This window comes from Andrena cerasifolii, chromosome 13 (assembly GCF_050908995.1).
Source record: "Andrena cerasifolii isolate SP2316 chromosome 13, iyAndCera1_principal, whole genome shotgun sequence".
Classification (NCBI taxonomy): Eukaryota; Metazoa; Arthropoda; class Insecta; order Hymenoptera; family Andrenidae; genus Andrena; species Andrena cerasifolii.
Window position 1 is genome coordinate 7,252,161 of NC_135130.1, and position 19,902 is coordinate 7,272,062.

At 37.9% G+C, this 19,902-nt stretch overlaps 3 protein-coding genes across 16 annotated transcripts in view; 1 reads left to right on the forward strand and 2 right to left on the reverse strand.

Moving 5' to 3' along the window:
• The window catches only part of Pasha (microprocessor complex subunit partner of drosha), a 180,805-nt gene that overhangs the window by 4,576 nt on the left and 156,327 nt on the right, over nt 1-19,902 (forward strand). For 8 of the 9 annotated variants that reach the window (XM_076825635.1, XM_076825636.1, XM_076825637.1 and 5 more), the window contains one exon: nt 65-1,698. In XM_076825635.1, the coding sequence (XP_076681750.1) occupies nt 65-397 (333 nt within the window). In that variant the 3' untranslated portion in view covers nt 398-1,698. Of the gene's footprint in view, nt 1-64; nt 1,699-19,902 lie in introns of those variants that run through there. The other variant, XR_013087006.1, reaches the window with a different exon arrangement.
• Rilpl (Rab interacting lysosomal protein like) lies at nt 1,504-7,216 on the reverse strand. 3 transcript variants are annotated; one of them, XM_076825666.1, is made up of 7 exons: nt 6,893-7,216; nt 6,223-6,570; nt 6,007-6,148; nt 5,781-5,908; nt 4,863-5,233; nt 4,704-4,802; nt 1,504-4,637 (listed from the first exon to the last, which is right to left on the reverse strand). In XM_076825666.1, the coding sequence occupies exons 2-7, from the start codon at nt 6,532-6,534 to the stop codon at nt 4,514-4,516; spliced, it is 1,176 nt and encodes a 391-aa protein (XP_076681781.1). In that variant the 5' UTR covers nt 6,535-6,570; nt 6,893-7,216; the 3' UTR covers nt 1,504-4,513. The 3 variants fall into 3 exon arrangements, with proteins under 3 accessions (XP_076681781.1, XP_076681783.1, XP_076681782.1); XM_076825668.1 differs by having other exon boundaries at nt 6,028-6,148; nt 6,893-7,215; XM_076825667.1 differs by having other exon boundaries at nt 7,080-7,195.
• Nucleotides 8,178-19,249, reverse strand: LOC143375937 (FHIP family protein AGAP011705). 4 transcript variants are annotated; one of them, XM_076825602.1, is made up of 11 exons: nt 18,703-19,249; nt 18,361-18,566; nt 17,148-17,399; nt 16,912-17,071; nt 16,524-16,769; nt 15,329-15,376; nt 13,676-13,843; nt 12,339-13,598; nt 12,070-12,268; nt 11,685-11,841; nt 8,178-11,215 (listed from the first exon to the last, which is right to left on the reverse strand). In XM_076825602.1, exons 1-11 carry the CDS (start codon nt 18,850-18,852, stop codon nt 11,053-11,055), a joined length of 3,009 nt encoding a protein of 1,002 aa, XP_076681717.1. In that variant the 5' UTR covers nt 18,853-19,249; the 3' UTR covers nt 8,178-11,052. The 4 variants fall into 4 exon arrangements, with proteins under 4 accessions (XP_076681717.1, XP_076681718.1, XP_076681719.1 ...); XM_076825603.1 differs by having other exon boundaries at nt 16,921-17,071; nt 18,703-19,247; XM_076825604.1 differs by lacking the exon at nt 15,329-15,376 and having other exon boundaries at nt 18,703-19,247.

The following is a 19,902-nucleotide window of genomic DNA, read 5'->3' on the forward strand; positions in this document are numbered from 1 at the left end:
GAACGTAGTAATATACTCTTCGACTCGTAGAAATGAATATGATTCGGAACGATTCCAATTCTAGGTGTGCCGTAATAAGAAAGACGGCAAACAGCGAGCCGCGCAGGCTATTCTGCAGCTGATGCATCCTCATATTCAGTCTTGGGGTTCTTTGTTAAGGCTGTACGGATCTCGTAGCGTAAAGTCTTTGAAAGAGAAGAAGCAGCTGGAGCAGGAGATCACGCTGCTGCAAGGTAAAGCAGCGGTGAATCAGCCGAACCACGCTATCTTAAGTAAGCTTAGGCAAGAAATGCGAAAGTTGGCTGAGCAGCAACGGGCCGTGCAACCTATCGGTAAATTTGTGCCGCCAGATCTGCCGACGGGCTCCGCGGCGAACCTCAACAATGTAGATTTATAACGTACTAGTCAACTGTGTGAATCGAACGAGCGTTAATTTATTTCGCGAGCCTTCGAAGGGGGACAAAAGTACTTCGGGCTCTTTTATTCAAATGATAAGCGCAACATTGTTTCATACGGCTCATTTTACGATCGTGGAACGACTCAAATTTCTCAATGGTGCTGATCGTTATACCATTATTCTCGCGATGCTTCGTTTCATATTTGTACTTTTCGCACATCCTGAGAGTGATGTTTTATGATAAGATGACGGTGGTGCAATAAGGTATACTTTATCGAGAGTGGGTTTCTAAGATTTTAAATCAATCAAATCCCGATTGATACTGGATTAAGTTGCCTTAAATTCAAGTACCAATCGAAATGTAAAAAAAATATGCTACCTCAGTCGTGTCTCCATCTTATTGCATCATTGTTGATTGTTAAATATATACGACCAATTTTACACATTTCTTAAAATTAGGAATTACTTTTATCTGTGCAAGACGAGGGAAGTAAAAACAGGCTACCTGAGTGACTTGCTTACTTCCTGACGATAGGAGAGAAAATGCTTCCGGTAAATGTTGTTTGCTTTCGAGGAGAACATAATTTTTTAAAACGATCTAAAAGGACTTATAAGCTAAGTAAAAGGACGTACCGTTTCATTTAAGGGGAGGTTCCGGTCTACACCCCATAAAAATAGGTGATCTTTAGGAATTAATTAAAGGAAAACTACCACAGATAATTTAATGGGACTTTCAATTAATTTAAAAAAATTCTTTTAAATGCGTAATCTTAAAAGGTCTGGGTTAAAAATTGTTTTTTTAGACCGGAACCTCCCCTTAAGAAATAAAACTAAGTGGATTTTCGTATTTCCTTTATACGAAATTATTTCCCCACTTGAAACCAAGCGGTATTTGTTTAAAATTAAATGCTTCTCTGTCGTCGAAACTAGACGATTTTGGTCACTTGCGATATCATAGCGAGATCGATATCTGCACCGGGCTTTATTCAGGTGGCCTGATTTGGACACTGCAACCTGCATAATGAGGCTAATGTCGTGTTTAAGTGATGATCAATCAGTTGCGTATAATATACGTTATTTTATACATAATCATTAAAAAAAAAAGATTGTAGCTCGCAGAATGTGATGATTTATTCTCAAAGAACTGATTACAGTAAACTATGCTTCAGTTCCAAAAACGTTAAGGCAGCGAAACTTACGTGTTAATAACAGTGATAATATATCCAAAAGTATTACAAATGTTCTAATGAAGTCATTAATAGAATTAATAGAATAAATAAATTGTCGAATTACGAATGAAACATTTAATTGCTTTCCACGGATATATCCATTATTTTAATAACTATACCTGTCACTTTCTTTGGCACTTTTACATGGTTTGTTTCTATATTATTCCATTAATCCTACTTTTATACGATAGTTTTTCTAATCCCTAATGTTTAGAGGTGTGCGAGAACCCGAAAATGTCAAGTCGGGTCGGGATGAGAATTTTTCTCGGGATCGGGACGGGTTCCCGAGAATGTCCGGGATTCTCGAGAGAGTCGGGATTCGTATTATTAGGACTGACTGATGTTTGTACTTCGGAAAATAAACGGGTCCTTGGAATTTTTGGGAATCCCGACATTTTCGAGAATTCCGACTCTCTCGAGAATCCCGAACATTCTCGAGAACCCGAGCCGACCCGACTCGTCCCGACCTCGGGTTACCGACATTTTCGGGTTCTCGCACACCTCTACTAATGTCCAATGATTTAAGAACAGAATCAATAACGCATACTCCGTATTCTACTTCTCCGTAATATATACTCTGTTGTTCATTATATCATCACAAACATTACATACGTGTCTCTAAGATAATTAAAGGTTCCTGTTTACTTTGATTATTATTTATATAGAAAATACAAACATCAACGCTCGTTACTTGTGAACTATAAATTTTAGATATCTGTATCTGGCGTTACACGCGTACAGGCCAAACAATTTAGGGACACCCTGTATATGCGTCAATTATGTGTAAATGAAACTGTGTCGTTCGTTTAATTACGATGTAGTGTATTACACGTATGAACGCTTCCCTACATAATTAATTACTTAAATACGCTTAATATCATTAGTCGTTCGAGAACTTTAATTACACTATAAACGATAGTCAATAATATAATGCTCTAGTTCGTTAACATTTCTTCGTTATACGTGGGATACAAAATTTTTTGTTTGATTTCGTTTGTATTTATAAATGTTATTACTACTCTAGAATAATATGCTTGGAAAAATTCTAGACTTAATGGTTGCTCAGTACGTTAAACCATGCTCAATTTCCATTGAAAACACGCAATGAATTCTTATTGTGCTTTAGTCTAAATGTACGATCTATTTTTTTTTATCAATTTTCTTCGATAATTTGTTAACTTGGTGTATCAAAGATAAATCCGCTCGATTGATAGGCACATTTTAATAAAATCAGAATTATGATTTTAATAGATTATATTTGGAAGAAACTTAATTCTAAAATGAATCGAGAATGTAACTTATTCGTTCGGGAATACAACTAATTATAGATATGTTTTACGTTCACATATAATTTAAGTTACGCTGTACTTTTATTAAAAATATTAATGTTTCCATTTTGTTATATATACGTGGCATAAAATCTGAATCTGTTTAATCAACTATAAGTGTTTAATCAACTATTTGGAAAATGGCTCTTCTTTTCCTCGTGGTTTAATCTCGCAAAAATCCGACGATGTAAAACTTTTACAAAATTTTAGACTTCTATATTATTGTGAGTTCGTGAATCCTTACAATTCCACGTTACTATATTGATCCTCGAGTTGAACCTAATGATTGTAAAGCTAGCATTTCTTTTTAATCTCGTTGAAACTAACATCGATGAGAAATCTACTTTGATCCTCCTTTTTTTTTTTTTGCTATAATCTTAATTCGCGATTTACGAAGTCACATGCGCGTGTCTTTCAAAGCAATTAGATGTTTCTAATATTAATGATAATTATAATTTCTTGCGTCGATATATATTAATATCATTTTATCAATATGTAACATATTACGTTAGATACACCGTACACCTAAATTTTCTCAAATATTATTTACAATGTATATACGAATACGATGTTTACGTTTGTTTCTACATTGACATTCAGTGGCACCTTGTAAAAAGAACAGCGCATCTCACTATTAAAGTTTGCGTCGGCGAGTGAGCAAAATATATATCATTCGAACGCGACGAAAATTAAGTCTAGGCTACTCCAAATTATGCATAAAGGTACACGAACGTTGTTCGTTTCGTTAGCTCAACTTTTAAGTAAGAGAAATATTGTAAAAAACTAAATATTAATTCTCATGCGCTCCACCATAAGATTAAATTGTTTAAAATAATAAAGATAGTATATATTCAGTATACTGATCGTTAATACATATCAATACTGTGACATGCTGGGGATTCGGTGCACGACAAGTGTGAGGGAAAGTCGGAAAATTTTGAATAATTCTAACAAGATAAAATCGAATTCTTTCGTTTGTATCTACAAACACTTATTTCACGTTAAATATAAATATATAATTACAGAAAAAAAAAGATAATATCACTGTATTTCAAAGCTAAAGATGCTGTATAATCTCATCTACTTTTATTCTTTACAATGTAATTTGTATTTGGTGTAAAGCGACCATGTACAAAGTGTACGAAATTATTAAGTAAACACTACCGTATGCGTAACTACCAACATTTTTAGCTTCGCAGGCACATCAATTTATTTTCCAACACAAAAACGTGTATGTGTATATAATATATGTATATACATATATAAGGTTTCTTTGGGACCATTGCAAATAGTAAATATATGTAAATGCATGCATACATCCGAATGTCTCGTTTTTCTGTATAAATGCCTACAGTCGTATCAGTCGAATCCTTTAATTACAATGACTAACATTTGTTTCTAAAAAATAAAAGGCGACCGACAAATGCTTTAAAATAACTTTCAAGGACGTGTGAGAACATTACCAAAGAATTCAAATACTGTACGTCGATCGAAGTACCTTACGTTAAACCAATTCTCATAAGTCATTGCAAGTTACTTAGTTAAAAAAGAAAGAACCATTATACAGACTCATTGTATGTACTGTTTCCAGACAGGGCCATTTTCGATAGACTAGAGAGACTTCTGCGTGGACTGCTACCGACTAAAAAACTACTGCCGGTCTCGGAGAATATCTTCCGGAAACTGAAAATTAAATATTCTTGTTAAATACCTTCCGAGGCGGTGATGCGCGATATTTAAACTACTTACAATTTACGAATGCCAGATTCAGACGCCTTCTTCCAGGGTGCATCGTCTGGTTCGTAAGGTAGAGGCCCTTGGACAGGAGCGTCTTTGTCATCTTCCACTCTATAACAGAAAAAGATTCTTGCCATTTCTTGAAACATGCGGGCATTTTATGCGACGTACGTTTCAGGCTTCGGTCGATAAAGTTCCAGTTCGTCTTCCAAATCTGAAACTCTGGCTTTCAGTTCGTTTCGCTCGTGTAGGATTTCTTTTAACTCAGCCGTGGTAAATCTAGGTCTGTCAGGATCGTCCAGGTCATAGACAGCTTTGTTCGTCAGGTCAGGGTATCCTTGCGATTTACTTAAATCCTCGTTCTCTTTTTTCGCCAAACCGAGGCGGCCTCGCAGATTTATTAGCTCGCGATTCTGATCCTGCAACTGGGCCAGGAAATCCGCTCTCTCCTCTACCAAGCCGCGAGCTTGCATCTGCGCTTGACGCTGCTTGCGCTTTAATTCTCGCCCGACGACCCCGAGCATCTCCACCTGCGATGTTAGCTGCGGATGATACGAACGTGAATTAATTGATAGGGTTCGCGTTGTTATCGTTCAAGCGAACACTAAGGAAATATCTAATCGCACTGCGCCGAATGCAGTATCGTATTCTAGGAGTATCAACTAATTACTAGAGGTGTGCGAGAACTCGAAAATGTCGAGTCGGGTCGGGACGAGAATTTTTCTCGGGATCGGGACGGGTTCCCGCGAATGTCGGGATTCCCGAAAGTATCAGGATTCGTATTATTAGTACTGACTGATGTTTGTACTTCGGAAAATCAACAATGCCTCTTCGGGAGTCCCGACTCTCTCGAAAATCCCAACACTTTCGGGAGTCCCAAATCTCTCGAGAATCCCGGGCATTCTCGAGAACCCCGGGATTCTCGGCAATACCGGACATTCTCGGGAATCCCGGACATTATCGGGAATCCCGAAGTTTTCAGGAACCCGACCCGCCCCGGCCTCGGGTTCCCGTCATTTTCAGGTTCTCGCACACCTCTGCTAATTACTATTCGTATCAAATTACATACGAACATAAGTACCAATTTACATTTTCTATTTCCATATTCTTCTGCGCTAGCTCTTTGTCTCTCGCTCGGATCTGATCTCTTTGCTTATCGATCATAGATCGTAAATGTTGCAACACCTCTACATCAACTTCTTGACTAGCTGTGAAAGCTGAAAATATACTCGCGTGACTAATAATGCCCACTCGTGTACACGTAACATACAGTTTTCGGTATTGTGTTAGTAGGTAAAAGACAGTTTGTTAGTACTTTGTTTACTGCTGTACTGACTGTCACTACGCGATTCTTGCAGAGCCTCTGCTAGCCTCCTATTCTCTTCCTGCAATCTCGTAACCATCCCCACGAGATCTCGAGACTCTTGCCGCCAATGCTCCTCGATTTGCTCTAGTTCCTATATTACAATTCAACGAAACTTTAATATAAATGTACGTAACACGTCGATCTACTTATCCCAAAGTATACTACCTTCTCGAATCTCTGCCTGTCCTCCGCCTTCCCAATCTTATCGCTCTCCAACTGCGAGATCTTCGACCGCAGCTCCTGCACAGTCGTATTCTCGCGATCATTCTTGGTCGCCAGATTCTCCAGCAGCTCCAGCGCGTGTATCACTTTCGGCATAAGATTGGTCACGGATTCCACTCCGTATAGATCTATGAGCTTCTCGCATTCCTTCCCTATTTCCGAAGCAATGTCATAAACGTCTACGACGGACACATCTGACACCGCAGAATATTCCTCCATGTTGCAGGTTGTATAGGTCTCCAAGCAAAAAGGCATGAATATTTCTTGTGTCGGATTATGCTATATGTGAACCTGTAAACAATCGAAGATCACTAAAATCGTCCGAACTTAACTAAGGCAACACAGGATAATCTAAAGCGACTAAGGTTTAGCGTCGGTAATATAGAAATCTGTATTTTGCATTGCATCTTCAAGATTAAAATATCAAATACAACGAAGCGGAATTAAACGTAATGATGCAAAGTGAAGGTTGAATTTCGATCGTTCGGTGTTAAGTAGTTTTCAGGACAAATAACAGAAACTGCGAAAGGGCTTCTGCGAGTCGCACTTAACGCAACGGGTTTTTGCGTTAGGCTAGGCGTGGCATTAATTAAGGAGATAATATTAAACGTACAAGAATATTAACTGCTACTGTGTGTACATCGACGATGAGTAAGGTGCTCGGAAGCGTAAGACCACGATGATTAATCGCGCGAGTGATGCTTATGTCACATTCCACTTAGCGCTGCACATTACTGCAGATGGGAAGCACTACGGTATGCGTGCACGTATGTAGGAACAGTTAACTTTATCGTATGCACCGTGTATCATTGATAGATTAGAATGAAAGGCGAGAATCGAAGTTCTTAAAGACTTGATTTAATCGGGCTAAGCCTGGTTTCTGGTTCCGCGAGTTTTGCGAACTGCATGCTTTCGGCGAGAGGGCCAAAGCATCTCGGCGATTGGATCTTTCCGATCGAACGGATCTACCTTTTGTTAATATTGTTGAATAGTAAAATTGTTTGTCTTCAATTATTTAATCTTTCGATCCGCAATTAAGAGTCAGCTTTTGTCGAAATACTGGAAATTTATGTTTAGTTGCAATTATTAACTTTTCCTCAAGATATAGAATATTATTGAGATGTATTCTTTTTTTTTGGGAGATCGAAATAATTTTGATTATTTACAGAAAAATATTTATGTTAAATTATTTAATCATTTAATTATTAGACACTTGTTTAAATGTGTATTTAAGGATATTTGTACTTTCATCTTATTTCGACATTATGTGCAACATTTTTTCAATTTTTTGTCAGAGATTACAAGTTGTTATTGCAATAAGGATAATTGCTTTAAATGTATGTTTGTTATTTTAAACCGGGCAGTTTTTATATTTAATGCAATACGCAGTTAAATTAAGGGCTACTCAGGATATTGTGGTAGGACATGGATGTGTTTAAATACCATTGCAAGACTGATAAAGAGTAGGGATGGGTTTCTCGAAGCGTCGAAACCTGGGAATCCAAGAATGTTTCGAGTTTCAAGAATTAATTCGAAACTTTGCACTTTTTTGAGGAGTCGGGACTCTCGAAACACAAGAAAGGGTTTCGGGTTTCGAGAATTCGAAAATTTACACTTCTTTGTGATTCGAAACGCTCGAAAGCCAAATAAGAGAAATTATAACATTAATGAATAAAGAATCGTTCGCAGCGTGCCTCGAGAATTTAATTTGTTATAATAAATGGTATATAATTTTAAATGTAAAACTTCGAAGAAATCATTACCTCTTTGGAACACACGGTTCCAATTGAAAGTGATATCCTCTGTAGATTAGATCCTCTGTGAATTTCTTAGGATACAGCAGAATTGAAATTACAATCGAAATTTCAATTCTGCTCTGCTGAAAGATACAATGAATAAATGTTTGTATACCACTTTTTATTAAAACATCTTCAATATAACACAATAATATATGCTCTATTTTATATTACATTTATAATGTACAAGTCACGTGGTTAACATTATCATTATTCGAAATTTGTACGCATACTAAATTTTGCATAATCCAATTTTTATAATGATAATAATAATTGTCTCGTTAAAAGAAAGTCGATCTTTAATGGGTAAAAGCTCGTTTAGTGATTATTACAATCGTGTAAGTTACATAATTACTCTATAACAAACTGCAGCATATTATTCCGCAACAAAGTATAGTATACCTTTAAATTAAACAGAAATGCATGTATACAATTCTGTTAAAATGTATAATTGTTCGCTTCTCGCGAAGCAACTGTAAAATCCGATCGATATATTACCCTGTCGTTTGTAGTATATAATATACATTTTCTAAAGACACGTTTTTAGCGCAATAGAATTAAATTTCATTATCAAAAAATTGTCACTTCGATATTTCGACTTCGTCGCTGAAATTATGTACATGCAATTCTGAATGATTGAATTCCTTGGATAACTACGATAGACTATTTTAATCTTTAAATTTATCAACAATTTTAAACAAAACAGTAAGGTAAATGTTAAATTAATAATAAATATTAAATTACATTATCCGCGGTGAAAACGCTAAGTATACATATTGGTTTGAAAATACTGCACATTTGAAATGGGATACACGAGGCGAGAAATGTTTAAGAATAAAATTTCCGTCTAAAAGTTTTCTTAATAGAAAATCATCGAGTTGATGGAAACAAATGTAATGAATTGAAAAACAGACTAACAATTTTTGCTCGCCATAAATATAACAGTATCACCTCAAACATGCACTATATCCAAATACTCCAAACAATTATAAAATTATGCAATTTTCATCGTGGCGTTTAATTAAACGCCATTACTTTCACTATTCTTCAGAAAAAGTGCTTCAAGTGTATCCGATATCTTTCGAACAATAAACAAAGCTAAAATTTTTTAATAAAGAGGATCTGCTGATAGCCTAGTTTTAATATCACATTACGGCAAGTATTTTATACTTAATACAAATTTGAAAGGAATCAGAAGATATGTCTTTCTACAAAGGTAAACATAAATACACTGTCACAATATTTTTCAATGTACACTTCGCACTTCCACTGTTATTAATTGCTTCTTAATTAGCGTAATATATTAAACATTGCACTCATATTAATATTAATGCTTAATGTTCATTAACAAAAACTGAGCTGGGTCATTTCGCGTATTTATAATTAAGCCTTGATATGTTATTTGCGTATACATAGGCAAACATCTCGTATTTGTGCAATAATATTGCAATACTGGCAAGTATTGACATTTTTTTTAGTATAGGTATTGCTTACGCATCGCTTTGACTTGCTTTAAAAATTAATTATGCTTTATGCTGAAAGTTTCGAATTCTCCAAACGCGAAACTTTCTTTAGTTTCGAGGCTTCGAGAGACCCATCCCTAATTAAGGTACTTCATTGATACAAAACTGCACAGCGAAATATTGTTTTTACATTTACATTGTATCCAATATTATAAAAGTAACAATTGATTGATTTTCAGCCAGTTGCTTAGAAATTCACGATTTGATGTATAATTTTACAGCCACACGATAAATTGTGCTACTAAATCTTTAAACGCACTTCCGAATATATATTAATCGGTAATCGCACGAATTTACGCCCGCGGTGAATTAAGTACAAACAATAATAACATGCTTCGTAATTATTTTACACTGTGCACCGAAATCGGACGCCAGATTTGTAAACATTATCATGCCTATGTACATTGTCGATTTCTTTTATAAAACTAATTTGTCATAGAAGTTATTTGATCGTTAAGTTCTGAGAAACATTCGGAACAATTTCCAAAATGTTAAATATATTATAGCGTATTAAAGTAATGGCTTGGCACTTTCTTCGTTTATGAATATTCCTTTAACTATTTACGATATTGAATTGTCGCGCGGTATTTATGCATAGTTGCAAACAAATTGGTAGCATTTCTGATATATGTGATAGAAATCATTAAATTGTTTAATAATGCAATATCGTACATCATATGGGAAATTGCTCTAAATGTCAGTCTTTGCATAAGATTCGGCCGATATCATTTAAAAACTATTTAGTACTTTCTATGGGTCTATTAAATAAATTGTTTTTATATTATGTTTATAAACGACAACATTAACAGAAACATATATTATTTATATATATATATATATATATATGTACATGCAACTTGAAAAGGTAATTGCTTAATTTCCCACATCTACATTTGCAAAATAAAATAGCGCTATTAGTTTCTTTTTTCTATCTGTCGTAATATACCGTGTGATATTTTTACATTTCGTTAGACGATAACTCCAGGTAATTGTTCTAAGAGTCTATTATTTATAAATCTAGTGGTATATCACATATTTATTGATTAAAACCCTGTAAAAGGGGAAACTGTTTTGAATAGCATTATTCTATCTCTGAACTGAATCCTGATTGGCGAGCTTCAGTCACTTTACACACAGTAGCGGATTTAACAGGGCTACATTTTTTCTCGTATTACTACACTTGGCTCGTTTTTAGTAAACTACTGTGCTCCGACGAGAAGAAGTCCGTTGAAAGATACAAGGGGCTATTTCGCTCGCATTGGGCTCCCGCCGCTCGTGTCCCGTTTACGTCGGCCAATCGGGATATACTATTCGGACCTGATACGGACCCTAGAGTTTCTCGCCGACTTCTCATCAGAGCACAGTACCTCTCCCCCCCTCCCCAAAAAAATGGGCCCCTCAGAATGTTTGCCACCTGGGCTTTTTTTCTTAAATCCGCCACCGCATTTTACGCATTAAACTTTAAATTTCAGACTACTGGTAAAAGACATAATGGCATGTTCCTGCGTAATTGCGGCTAATTCTTTCAGCCATTCGTCTAACACAACCGCGCATAACACCACATTCTGTACTCGACTTACTTCGTTCGGCGATTCCCAGGATGCTTTCGTGTAATACCTAGCGGGTTAGAAATGTTATTCATCATCGAAATCTTTAAAAGCGATTAGCATATTTATTACGAATTAAAACTTTCTGGTCTGCCAATTGAACTTCTAAAGCTGCGTTTAAACCAAAGGAACGAATGCCCGTCTGCTCCCCACTTCGACAAAATTCATGCTCATTCAGTGTAAAGCTTATATGAGCCAAACATTTCTTGAACCTTCTTCGTACATTCAACATTTGCTTATAAAATGAAACGAGCATTCCAAAACGTTCGGTGAATTATTTATCGAGCATAAACGAATGCTCCTTTAGACTTGAGTTTTGTCGAAATTCGGGGCAAACGAGCATTCGTTCCTTTAAACGAGTAAAGTGTTTCTCGCTTGACTTTAAGTAGACATTACTAAAATTTCATAGGAGGGTCAAATACTTGACAATGCAAACGGCACGTTTCTCTTTTACTGAAACGTAGTTCGAGAATATTTACCGGTATCCGGAGCCACGTCTAATAGCCTCTAACTGATTCTCTGACGCACCAGGTGACTGATTAGTAATGCCAATCAAGCTACTCGAGCCGGAGTTACCGCTCGATCTTCTCAGCATTTGCGTGAAGGACGAGGTTAAACTCCATCTCTTGCTTTCACCTAGAAACGTAATCCTTTAAGTACAGCCTCGAAAATCCAACATTCCTACGCGATCCATGTCCGTAAATGTTTGAAGATTATACCTAGATCGTTTGAATACTTCCAGAGTGAACAGCAGTTGTTAAAAATTAATGATATTAACTTACATAGTTGCAGGGCGCGTCAACGACAAGTAAAACAAGGAGGAAACAAATCGCAATCTAACACTATTCGAGAAGTAGGCCATACCTCTTGAGAATGGTTCCCCGCTCAAGGAATTTCGTTTAACGGGCGGGCAATGGGCGGCGGCTTCCAATACATTCTTCCTTGCGTTCACTAACTTATCCTCTCGAGTAATCAAGAACAATCGTGCCTGCTCCACCAACACGTCCACGTTGTTCTGACACGAAAGATACTCGTCTATTTTGCGTTTCAGCGACGCGAGTACCTGAAGGGAATAGTCGCTTTTAATATTCCGTGAATGCATTCGCACTGAGCGTGTCTAAGCGGGTACGAACCTGGAAGAGCGATCTAATACTGGGTTGAAACACCAGGGAATGATTTAAAAGAAACGACTGCAGCAGAGGTTGAGGGTATATTGCGAGTCTACTGATAAGACCGGTTAAATGTAAGTTAACGTACAAATTATTGCTCGTCATGCATTCAAGGTTTCGTAACAGAACATCCAAAAATATACCGACATTCGGCTGCCCATTGAATACATCTTGGCGGTAACTTTTCGTGCTTTGTTTATTCGCTTCTGGCGTGCCAGCACTCGACTCCGCAGCGCCGTGGAAAAATATACCTCGCCCTTTACTCGACTCTGTCTCCGTTTTCTCGTGTATTCTATCCTCGCTGGGTTCGTTGTCCGGCGTCGAACCCGACGAGCCCTTAAACGCGACGCTTTCGTACCCGCTGCTTTCGCCTAGCGACAAAAGCGAGTTCATGGCGGTATTCGAGTCGTCGATGCCGCTATCGGACTCCTTTTTATCCATCAGCAGAATCTCCTTGGTAGACTCCGAGAGTCCGATGTCTTCGCTCAGCAGTTCGGCAATGTCAGCGTCTAATTTCGCTTGCTCCTCTAACGACAACGCTATTCCCGTCGCTGCGAGTGATTCAGCCTTCACAGCAGTTCCCGTCTCGCTTAATACTCTCCCGTCCAGCAAGGACTGGATGTTAACCAGCATATTATCTGCCGAGGAGTTTTCATTGGCTTCGCCGAAAAACGTCGATTGCTTCAACGACTCCAATGACAAAGCTCCGCTCGCTTTGGCTCTCTTCTGCGATTGATCTAATAGCACGTTCTCGTCTACGAGAGTTGCGCTGCTGGTAGCACTGTCTGTCGGCAATTCTCCGTTGTATTGATAGGACCAGTTGGAGCACGCGATTCGGCACGCTTCTATCTTCTGCCGCGCGTCGCATAAGTACGCGTGGTAATTTCCGTATAAGCTGTCCGATGATCTGGCACCATAGTTCACAGATGCGGGCAATGATTTCATGGACTCGGACGTGGCATTCGAGGTCCTCTCGTTCGTTACGTTATTCGGTAAGGAGTTGAACTGGGAATTGATCGACCCGAGCGGTGAGCAACAGCTTGGTGTCAGGGACAGAAACTTTTCAGCCGCGCGTCCGGATGGATCTATGTCCCTTAGCCTTCTACGCTGGGAAAACATTACGTGGGAGCAGGGGCTCAACGCACCCAAGCACAGTTCTAACATTACATCTTCGCAGTTTAAATTCACCAAAGTCTCGAATAGCGCCAACGTTACTATGCACAACTGAAACACACGGAAAAGACGTTGGAAACAATGTTACATTAAATGAGCATAGCAATTAAAGAGTATTAAAATTCTACCCGCGATCTGGAAGATATCCTTTGGATAAGACTATCCAATATCCTGTACTCGTCATAATTATCCTCCAGTAAAAATCTAACCAGCGAACGCAAGAGGCCAGGTTCAGTTACGGATCGAAGGAACAGGTCAAAGTAAGCAGTCGCTGCCACTAATTCTTCCACGGTTGTCTGTAATATTAAGAAATTAGTATAATATAGCAGGAATATACGCTGCGTAATGATTTAAAGCGATTGAAAATCCTTCAGGAATATGGGATCTACGGAATATAAAATCTGTTGGAGATATAAAATTAATAAACAAGCAGTCGTTAATAGAGAGCAGTTTTAACATTTTCACGCTTAAGGATTAATAGCACGGAACGTTAAAATTTTACTCTGTGGTAAAAGAAGGGTATTAGTCTTCGGAGATAAACAATAATGCGATAAGTTAATCAACTGAGATAAAAACCAGCGGGCAGAACCAAAATTTCATCATATGCACTGCAAGAATAATAAAAAATAATGAGTTATAACGCTGCGCAATTAGGGAAGTATATACCGTGTAACAGAAAATACACAAGAAAAGCAGGAAAGGCGAGAAAGACTGGCTGTAGCGATGACTTATGAATGAGGGTATTAAAACTATACAAGTTCAAACTTGCAAACCACATATCTCGATAATAATTTTAATGTAGGAAGAGGTGGTGCAGGCGCACTCAAATTTTAGAAATTTACTAAAGTAATTTCAGAAATGAGGATTTACTAGAAACAGAAATATAATTATATATTTTATTATGCCTAGGTAAAATTATTGAAAACAGAGTATCAGAATTAGGGAATACAATCCCGGTTATTATTTACTATCCTGTGATTGCGGGATCTTTTAAAATCTATCTCGGCATTCCGGGACTAATCCCGGGATTGGGTAATAGAAAATTTCAGTAATTAAAATGATTTATTATATGTTAAAATTCTAAATCTTTATTTAAAGTAAACCATTATGAAGATTTTTGGAAATGCGAACGAAGAAATAGCAAAGCACCTAAAGCACATATGTATCTACAATGTTTCGACTTTAGTATTCAGACAAATTGCGATTTGCAACTCGCGCGATTTCGAAGTAGCGGTAAGTGAGAATATCATTGTAAAAATAAATATAGTTTAGTTAGTTACATGCGACTTAATATTATTATTTAAATAAATCATTACTATTACTGTCCTTATTATTATGAAATGACTGTGTTTATCTATTCCGTTTATTTTCATATTTTTCAGTTGTTCGTAAAGTAATTCTCATTTTTAAAAAATCCCCAAATTCTCCGGATTAGTTATATCAAATCCCGGGATTTTTGGAATCCAATAAACAGCCGGGATCGCGGGATTGTATTCCCTAATCAGAATACAATGCTTGACACGCATGTGGTTTGTAAGTTGTCGTACAAAAGATACTTGGTGGAGGCGTGTACCGAGGCTAAGCGTAGCATTTCAGTGAAAGCTTAAATCTGGACTAAAGCAACTTTTGAAGTGCGTTGATAAAAGATTTTGTCTAGAGAGCTTATTTGTTTAAGAAATTTTTATGCTTTTCTTACATAGAGATTTAGATATTAATTCTAGATTTATGTTTCACCGAAATTCTAATCGTGGATCGCGCTAATTAATGTGTTTCGTACTAACCCAGTGTTCTTGCGCATCTAGCTGTTCTATGGTCAAACCAAGAGAATCCTGAGCACCACAAAAATGTCACCAGATAGCCACCAACAACCGTATCGCAACATAAATGATTTGAATATCATTAGCATTAGGCATGAGTGTTTAGGTTTACCATCACCATATTGACAATGCTATTGTGAATTAGACAAATATATGCCTATAGAGGTCTACTAAGTACAAATTGCTTGAGAACTTCACAATTTAAAACACACAATACTACTATTCGCTCGATACTTTCAGACAAAGAAGCGGGCAGAAAGTCAGAGTGCAATCATTTGCGAGATCGCAAGAATGTATTCTTCGAGATTGAAACAGTAGAAGGGAAAAGTTAATGTATTTAGCATATTTAGAATAATCCGAGGAATTAATTGACCAGACGAAGAGTTTTTAATTCGAGCAAATTCCACTTACGCCCAATTCGCCCGCGCAGGAATTTCCCGTTTTTGTAATAAAATGAATATCATAAATTATATGTTCCTCCTTTCGAGTCGTAATTTATATTTAAAAACCTATACTTTCCGATAATGGCTCTTTCACAGATTTCTCTTCCATATTTCAGATCTTCATAAATTTGGAAACGAAGAACACGGATGTTGCGGGCGACTTGGGCGTAAGTGTAATTCGCTCGATATAAATTGAGGACCTTGCAGCGAGAGGGGTGCAGCTCCATTTCGGGCAATTTTTGAGTTGATGTGTAATATACGTAAAAAAGAATTCTACATCGTTTTTTTAATGTTAAGTCAAAGCAATAATTTTATAAACAGTGTTTTCTAATTAACTCGAAGTTGGTAAAAATGGAGCTGCAGCTCTCGTGCTGCAAGGTCTTCAATTGATTAAAATTCATATGCGTAACAGTAAATCGACTGATATTATTTCATCGTTTAACGAATGCGTTGTAAATACCTTCTTTCACCACATGCAAGTATGTAATATGCACAAAAGACGATATCGCAACAAATTACAAAGAAACGGGAACAAAATATAAACAGTTATTTTAACATACATTCTAAATATATGTATCCAGAATCTTAAGCCCATAAATTCTTTTAAATCACACTTCTCCTTGTGTAAAAGAGTCGCGTATTTTTCCCGAACAACAATATAAGCAGAGGAGAATTTTCACTTCGAAGGTATTAGAATGGAGCTTGTATATAGTCACCTGCAGCAAAGCTGGTGCCATCACAGGTACCAAAAAGCCATGATATAAAAATTCTAGCAACTGCTTTTGTACCAGAGGGTGCGCAACTTGTGCGACGGCATTACAGAATTCCAGAGAATTCATCAGGTGCATGAGCGCTGGCATATCATTAACATCGTCTGGCGTCAATCGATGCCAATCGTCTGTTTCGATATCTAATTTCCTAGGCAGCAACGAATATAGTCCACTCAGTCCTGTAGCTAACACCTGATTAAGTAAAACTTGATTTATTGAATACGCAGCTAAAATACCATCTTCATACACTTGCAACATTTGATTCATAAACATTACTATCGCTGTAAAAATAGCTACTACGACTTATATGCGATATGAAATTAAATCTGCAAACCTTACGCACAGGACATATATTAGAGTGATCCGCGATGTACACCCCAACTTCATCATTTTTCTTGGAAAGGGACATGCAGAGTAGCATGGCGTCGCGCGCTTGTTGCCCCACGCCGCCTTCTCTATGCACATGCGGTATTAACAGCGTGAAAATAATGAATCTGGAAACAGTAAAAGGTGATGATATCCGAGCAGCGAGCGCGCGTTTCTCATAAACGGTAAGTATGCTCTACCAACTTGTTTTTCCCCACTGCTGTCGGGTGGAAGAACAAATCCAGTAATGCCATGTTTTGCATAAAAGTAACGCATAATTGATTTAATAGCACTACTAGTTTCTTTTCTACTTCTAACGGCATAATATCGTTCGCGCAGTCCTCGAGTAATCGCAATAATGGTCTGGCAACCGGTTCATGGGCAAGAAGGATACTGCTGCGCGATACTAGCAGCTCGTAAAGCTTCAGCTGCTCCAAACGTACAGCGTTATTAAATCTGCAATAATGTTGGTTTAAAGTAAAACATAAAACACCGTAATTCTGGTATTCTCCGCTGATCTATAAATATGATCGATGCACATACAGTGGCGGACGACTTGAATTATTTTCAGAAGCTAGAAGGAAATCGCTGATTTATTCTGCGATCTTTAAGCGTTTATAGCTCAGAGCAACGTTAACCGATTTCGATGAAATTTTCAGCATGTATGAAACTTACTTAAATCTACAAGTGGGATTTTTGAATTTTCAGTACGGGCTCAGAAAAAAAAGTTGAAAAAACGACCTTTGCTATTTTTTTTGTTATTTCGACCAATTGAAGTTTGTTGCTAAACGACAAAACACGTGAGTTAGCAAAGTAATCCTGCTGGCTTCTCAAAAAAGCTCGAGTCGTTTGGACCAATTCTAAAAAAGTTATGCGATTTCAGAGGATGTAAGCTTTCTTTCGTCCGCCACTATATAAGCATGTACTGCGCGTCGCCGAGATGCTAGCCCATAACACAAAATCGGAAAATAGCTGGAATTTTAGGAGTCAATTTCAGTGGCGGATTGAAGGGAAAAGATCCAGGTGGAAAACGTTCTGAGGGGCCCATATTTTCGGGAAAATAAAGAGGTAGTTTACTAAAAGCGGGCTAAGGGTAGTAGTACTGAAAAAAAAATATAGTTTGGATAAAATCAATTTTTTTTAAAGATGGGGCCCTAGGGGCCCTCTAGAGAGGCCCATTTTTCCAGGCAAATAAAGAGGCAGTTTACTAAAGACAGTCTTAGTGTAGTAGTACAGAAAAAATATAGTTTCGATAAAATCAAATATTCTTTTTTAAGGATGGGGCCCTAGGGGCCCATTTTTTCAGGAAAATAAAGAGGTAGTTTACTAAAAACGGTGTAGTGTTTTGAATTTCCAGGTTAGAAATCTTTCCTTGTTAGTAATAAAATACAGTTTCTTCGTTTAAAACACTTCCTACCTTCCGGTGCTTATACTCCAGTCGTAGAGTTTGACAAGAAGGTTTTCGCTTAGTAAATATTCCAAACAAGGCGAGTGCGTCGCCGCTGTACATTGTCGGTAATTGTTATGAGAGTGCCGTAGCTCCAACACCAACAGCGTCACCATCTGATCTATGTGATTGACGACTCCGAGAACATCATCCTGACTAGGTATCCCCTTGGGAGGCTGCGGAAACGTTCGATTAAAATCCTGCACTTCGTGATCATTCAGAAAAACATCGGGACAGCGGCGAAAGATGGAATTCTGAATAGCATTCACGGTACTTTCTAATTTCACTGAAAGCTTAAAAAACTGGTCTCACGGTTGTATGCAGGATGATTTCGTGGGCTTGCTGCCAGTGTTTACAGAAGCTGTCATAGCATGCTGACGGATCGGCGTTCTTCGGCGGAGAGTCTCTCGATCGTTGCTTGCTGAAGCTGCTCGTCAACGGGCTAGCCCGTAACCAGCTCATCTTTCCCGACTTATATCCCGTCCACTTTCACGTTCATTTCCCGATTTTGTACATCCTTCCTTCTCGAGGCCTCGTGTGTTACTAATGATTGTGGAAACGGAGTACCCTCGCACCTATGGCGCAAAACTAACCAAGCCTCCCAGTCCGAATTGTCCTACTTATCGCGATAATAGCCCACCTACGCGGCAAGGACACGGCGATAGTACGAATCGCATATTTATTATGCGACGACTTGCGCATTACGAATACTTTTAACCGAGCCGCGCGAGCGTACACGCTGTCGGGGCATGTATGTTTGATAAGGAACGGCTAAGACACTGGTGCGAATACGTCAACTCATTTTTATCAGATCGCCATGTTCGCTGGGAAACGCTACGCCGAGATGAACGCAGAATCTTTTCCTTCCATCTTTCATAAAACCCCATTCGCAGTGCGTTCGTAGTTGCACTTCGCATTGTTGCGGCCGCGCGATTTACATTAGCCAGCTCGCGTTCCAGTCTCATCTCGGGAATATTAAGTATCAGCTGTGGACAACATTTTATTCGATTGCAAAACTGCGACCAATTTCAGAAATTGGCATTGTTATTTATACGAATTGAGATTGGGGAAAATAATCCTACGTTTGTGTTACTGTATGTAATTTATCTTTCCAGATTAAAGTGGCGTTGCTTGTATTTATGTTGTTTAGTATATCGCGTTTAAAGCTGTACGCAGTAAGAGGAGTGTAAATTACAGGATAGTATGCTGTAACTGTGTTTGTAGAGCTATCGAATGTTTTTTACGTGACAATGAAAGAATGCAATCATTAGTCTGATCTAATCTAATCTAATCAATCGAATCTCTTCTTTTTTTATATCGCATTTTCAAATGAAATATCGAATGTATTCGATTATACACCTGCTGATACATATCGCGCGATAATTATGGAACCACGGACGTGGTGTAGAATAGACTTTACACTCGATGTATATTTTTAGCACACAGATCGGGAGTCGGTAACGGTCGGTAATACGATACAATGCCTTAAGATGGCATAAGATATTAGGCAAT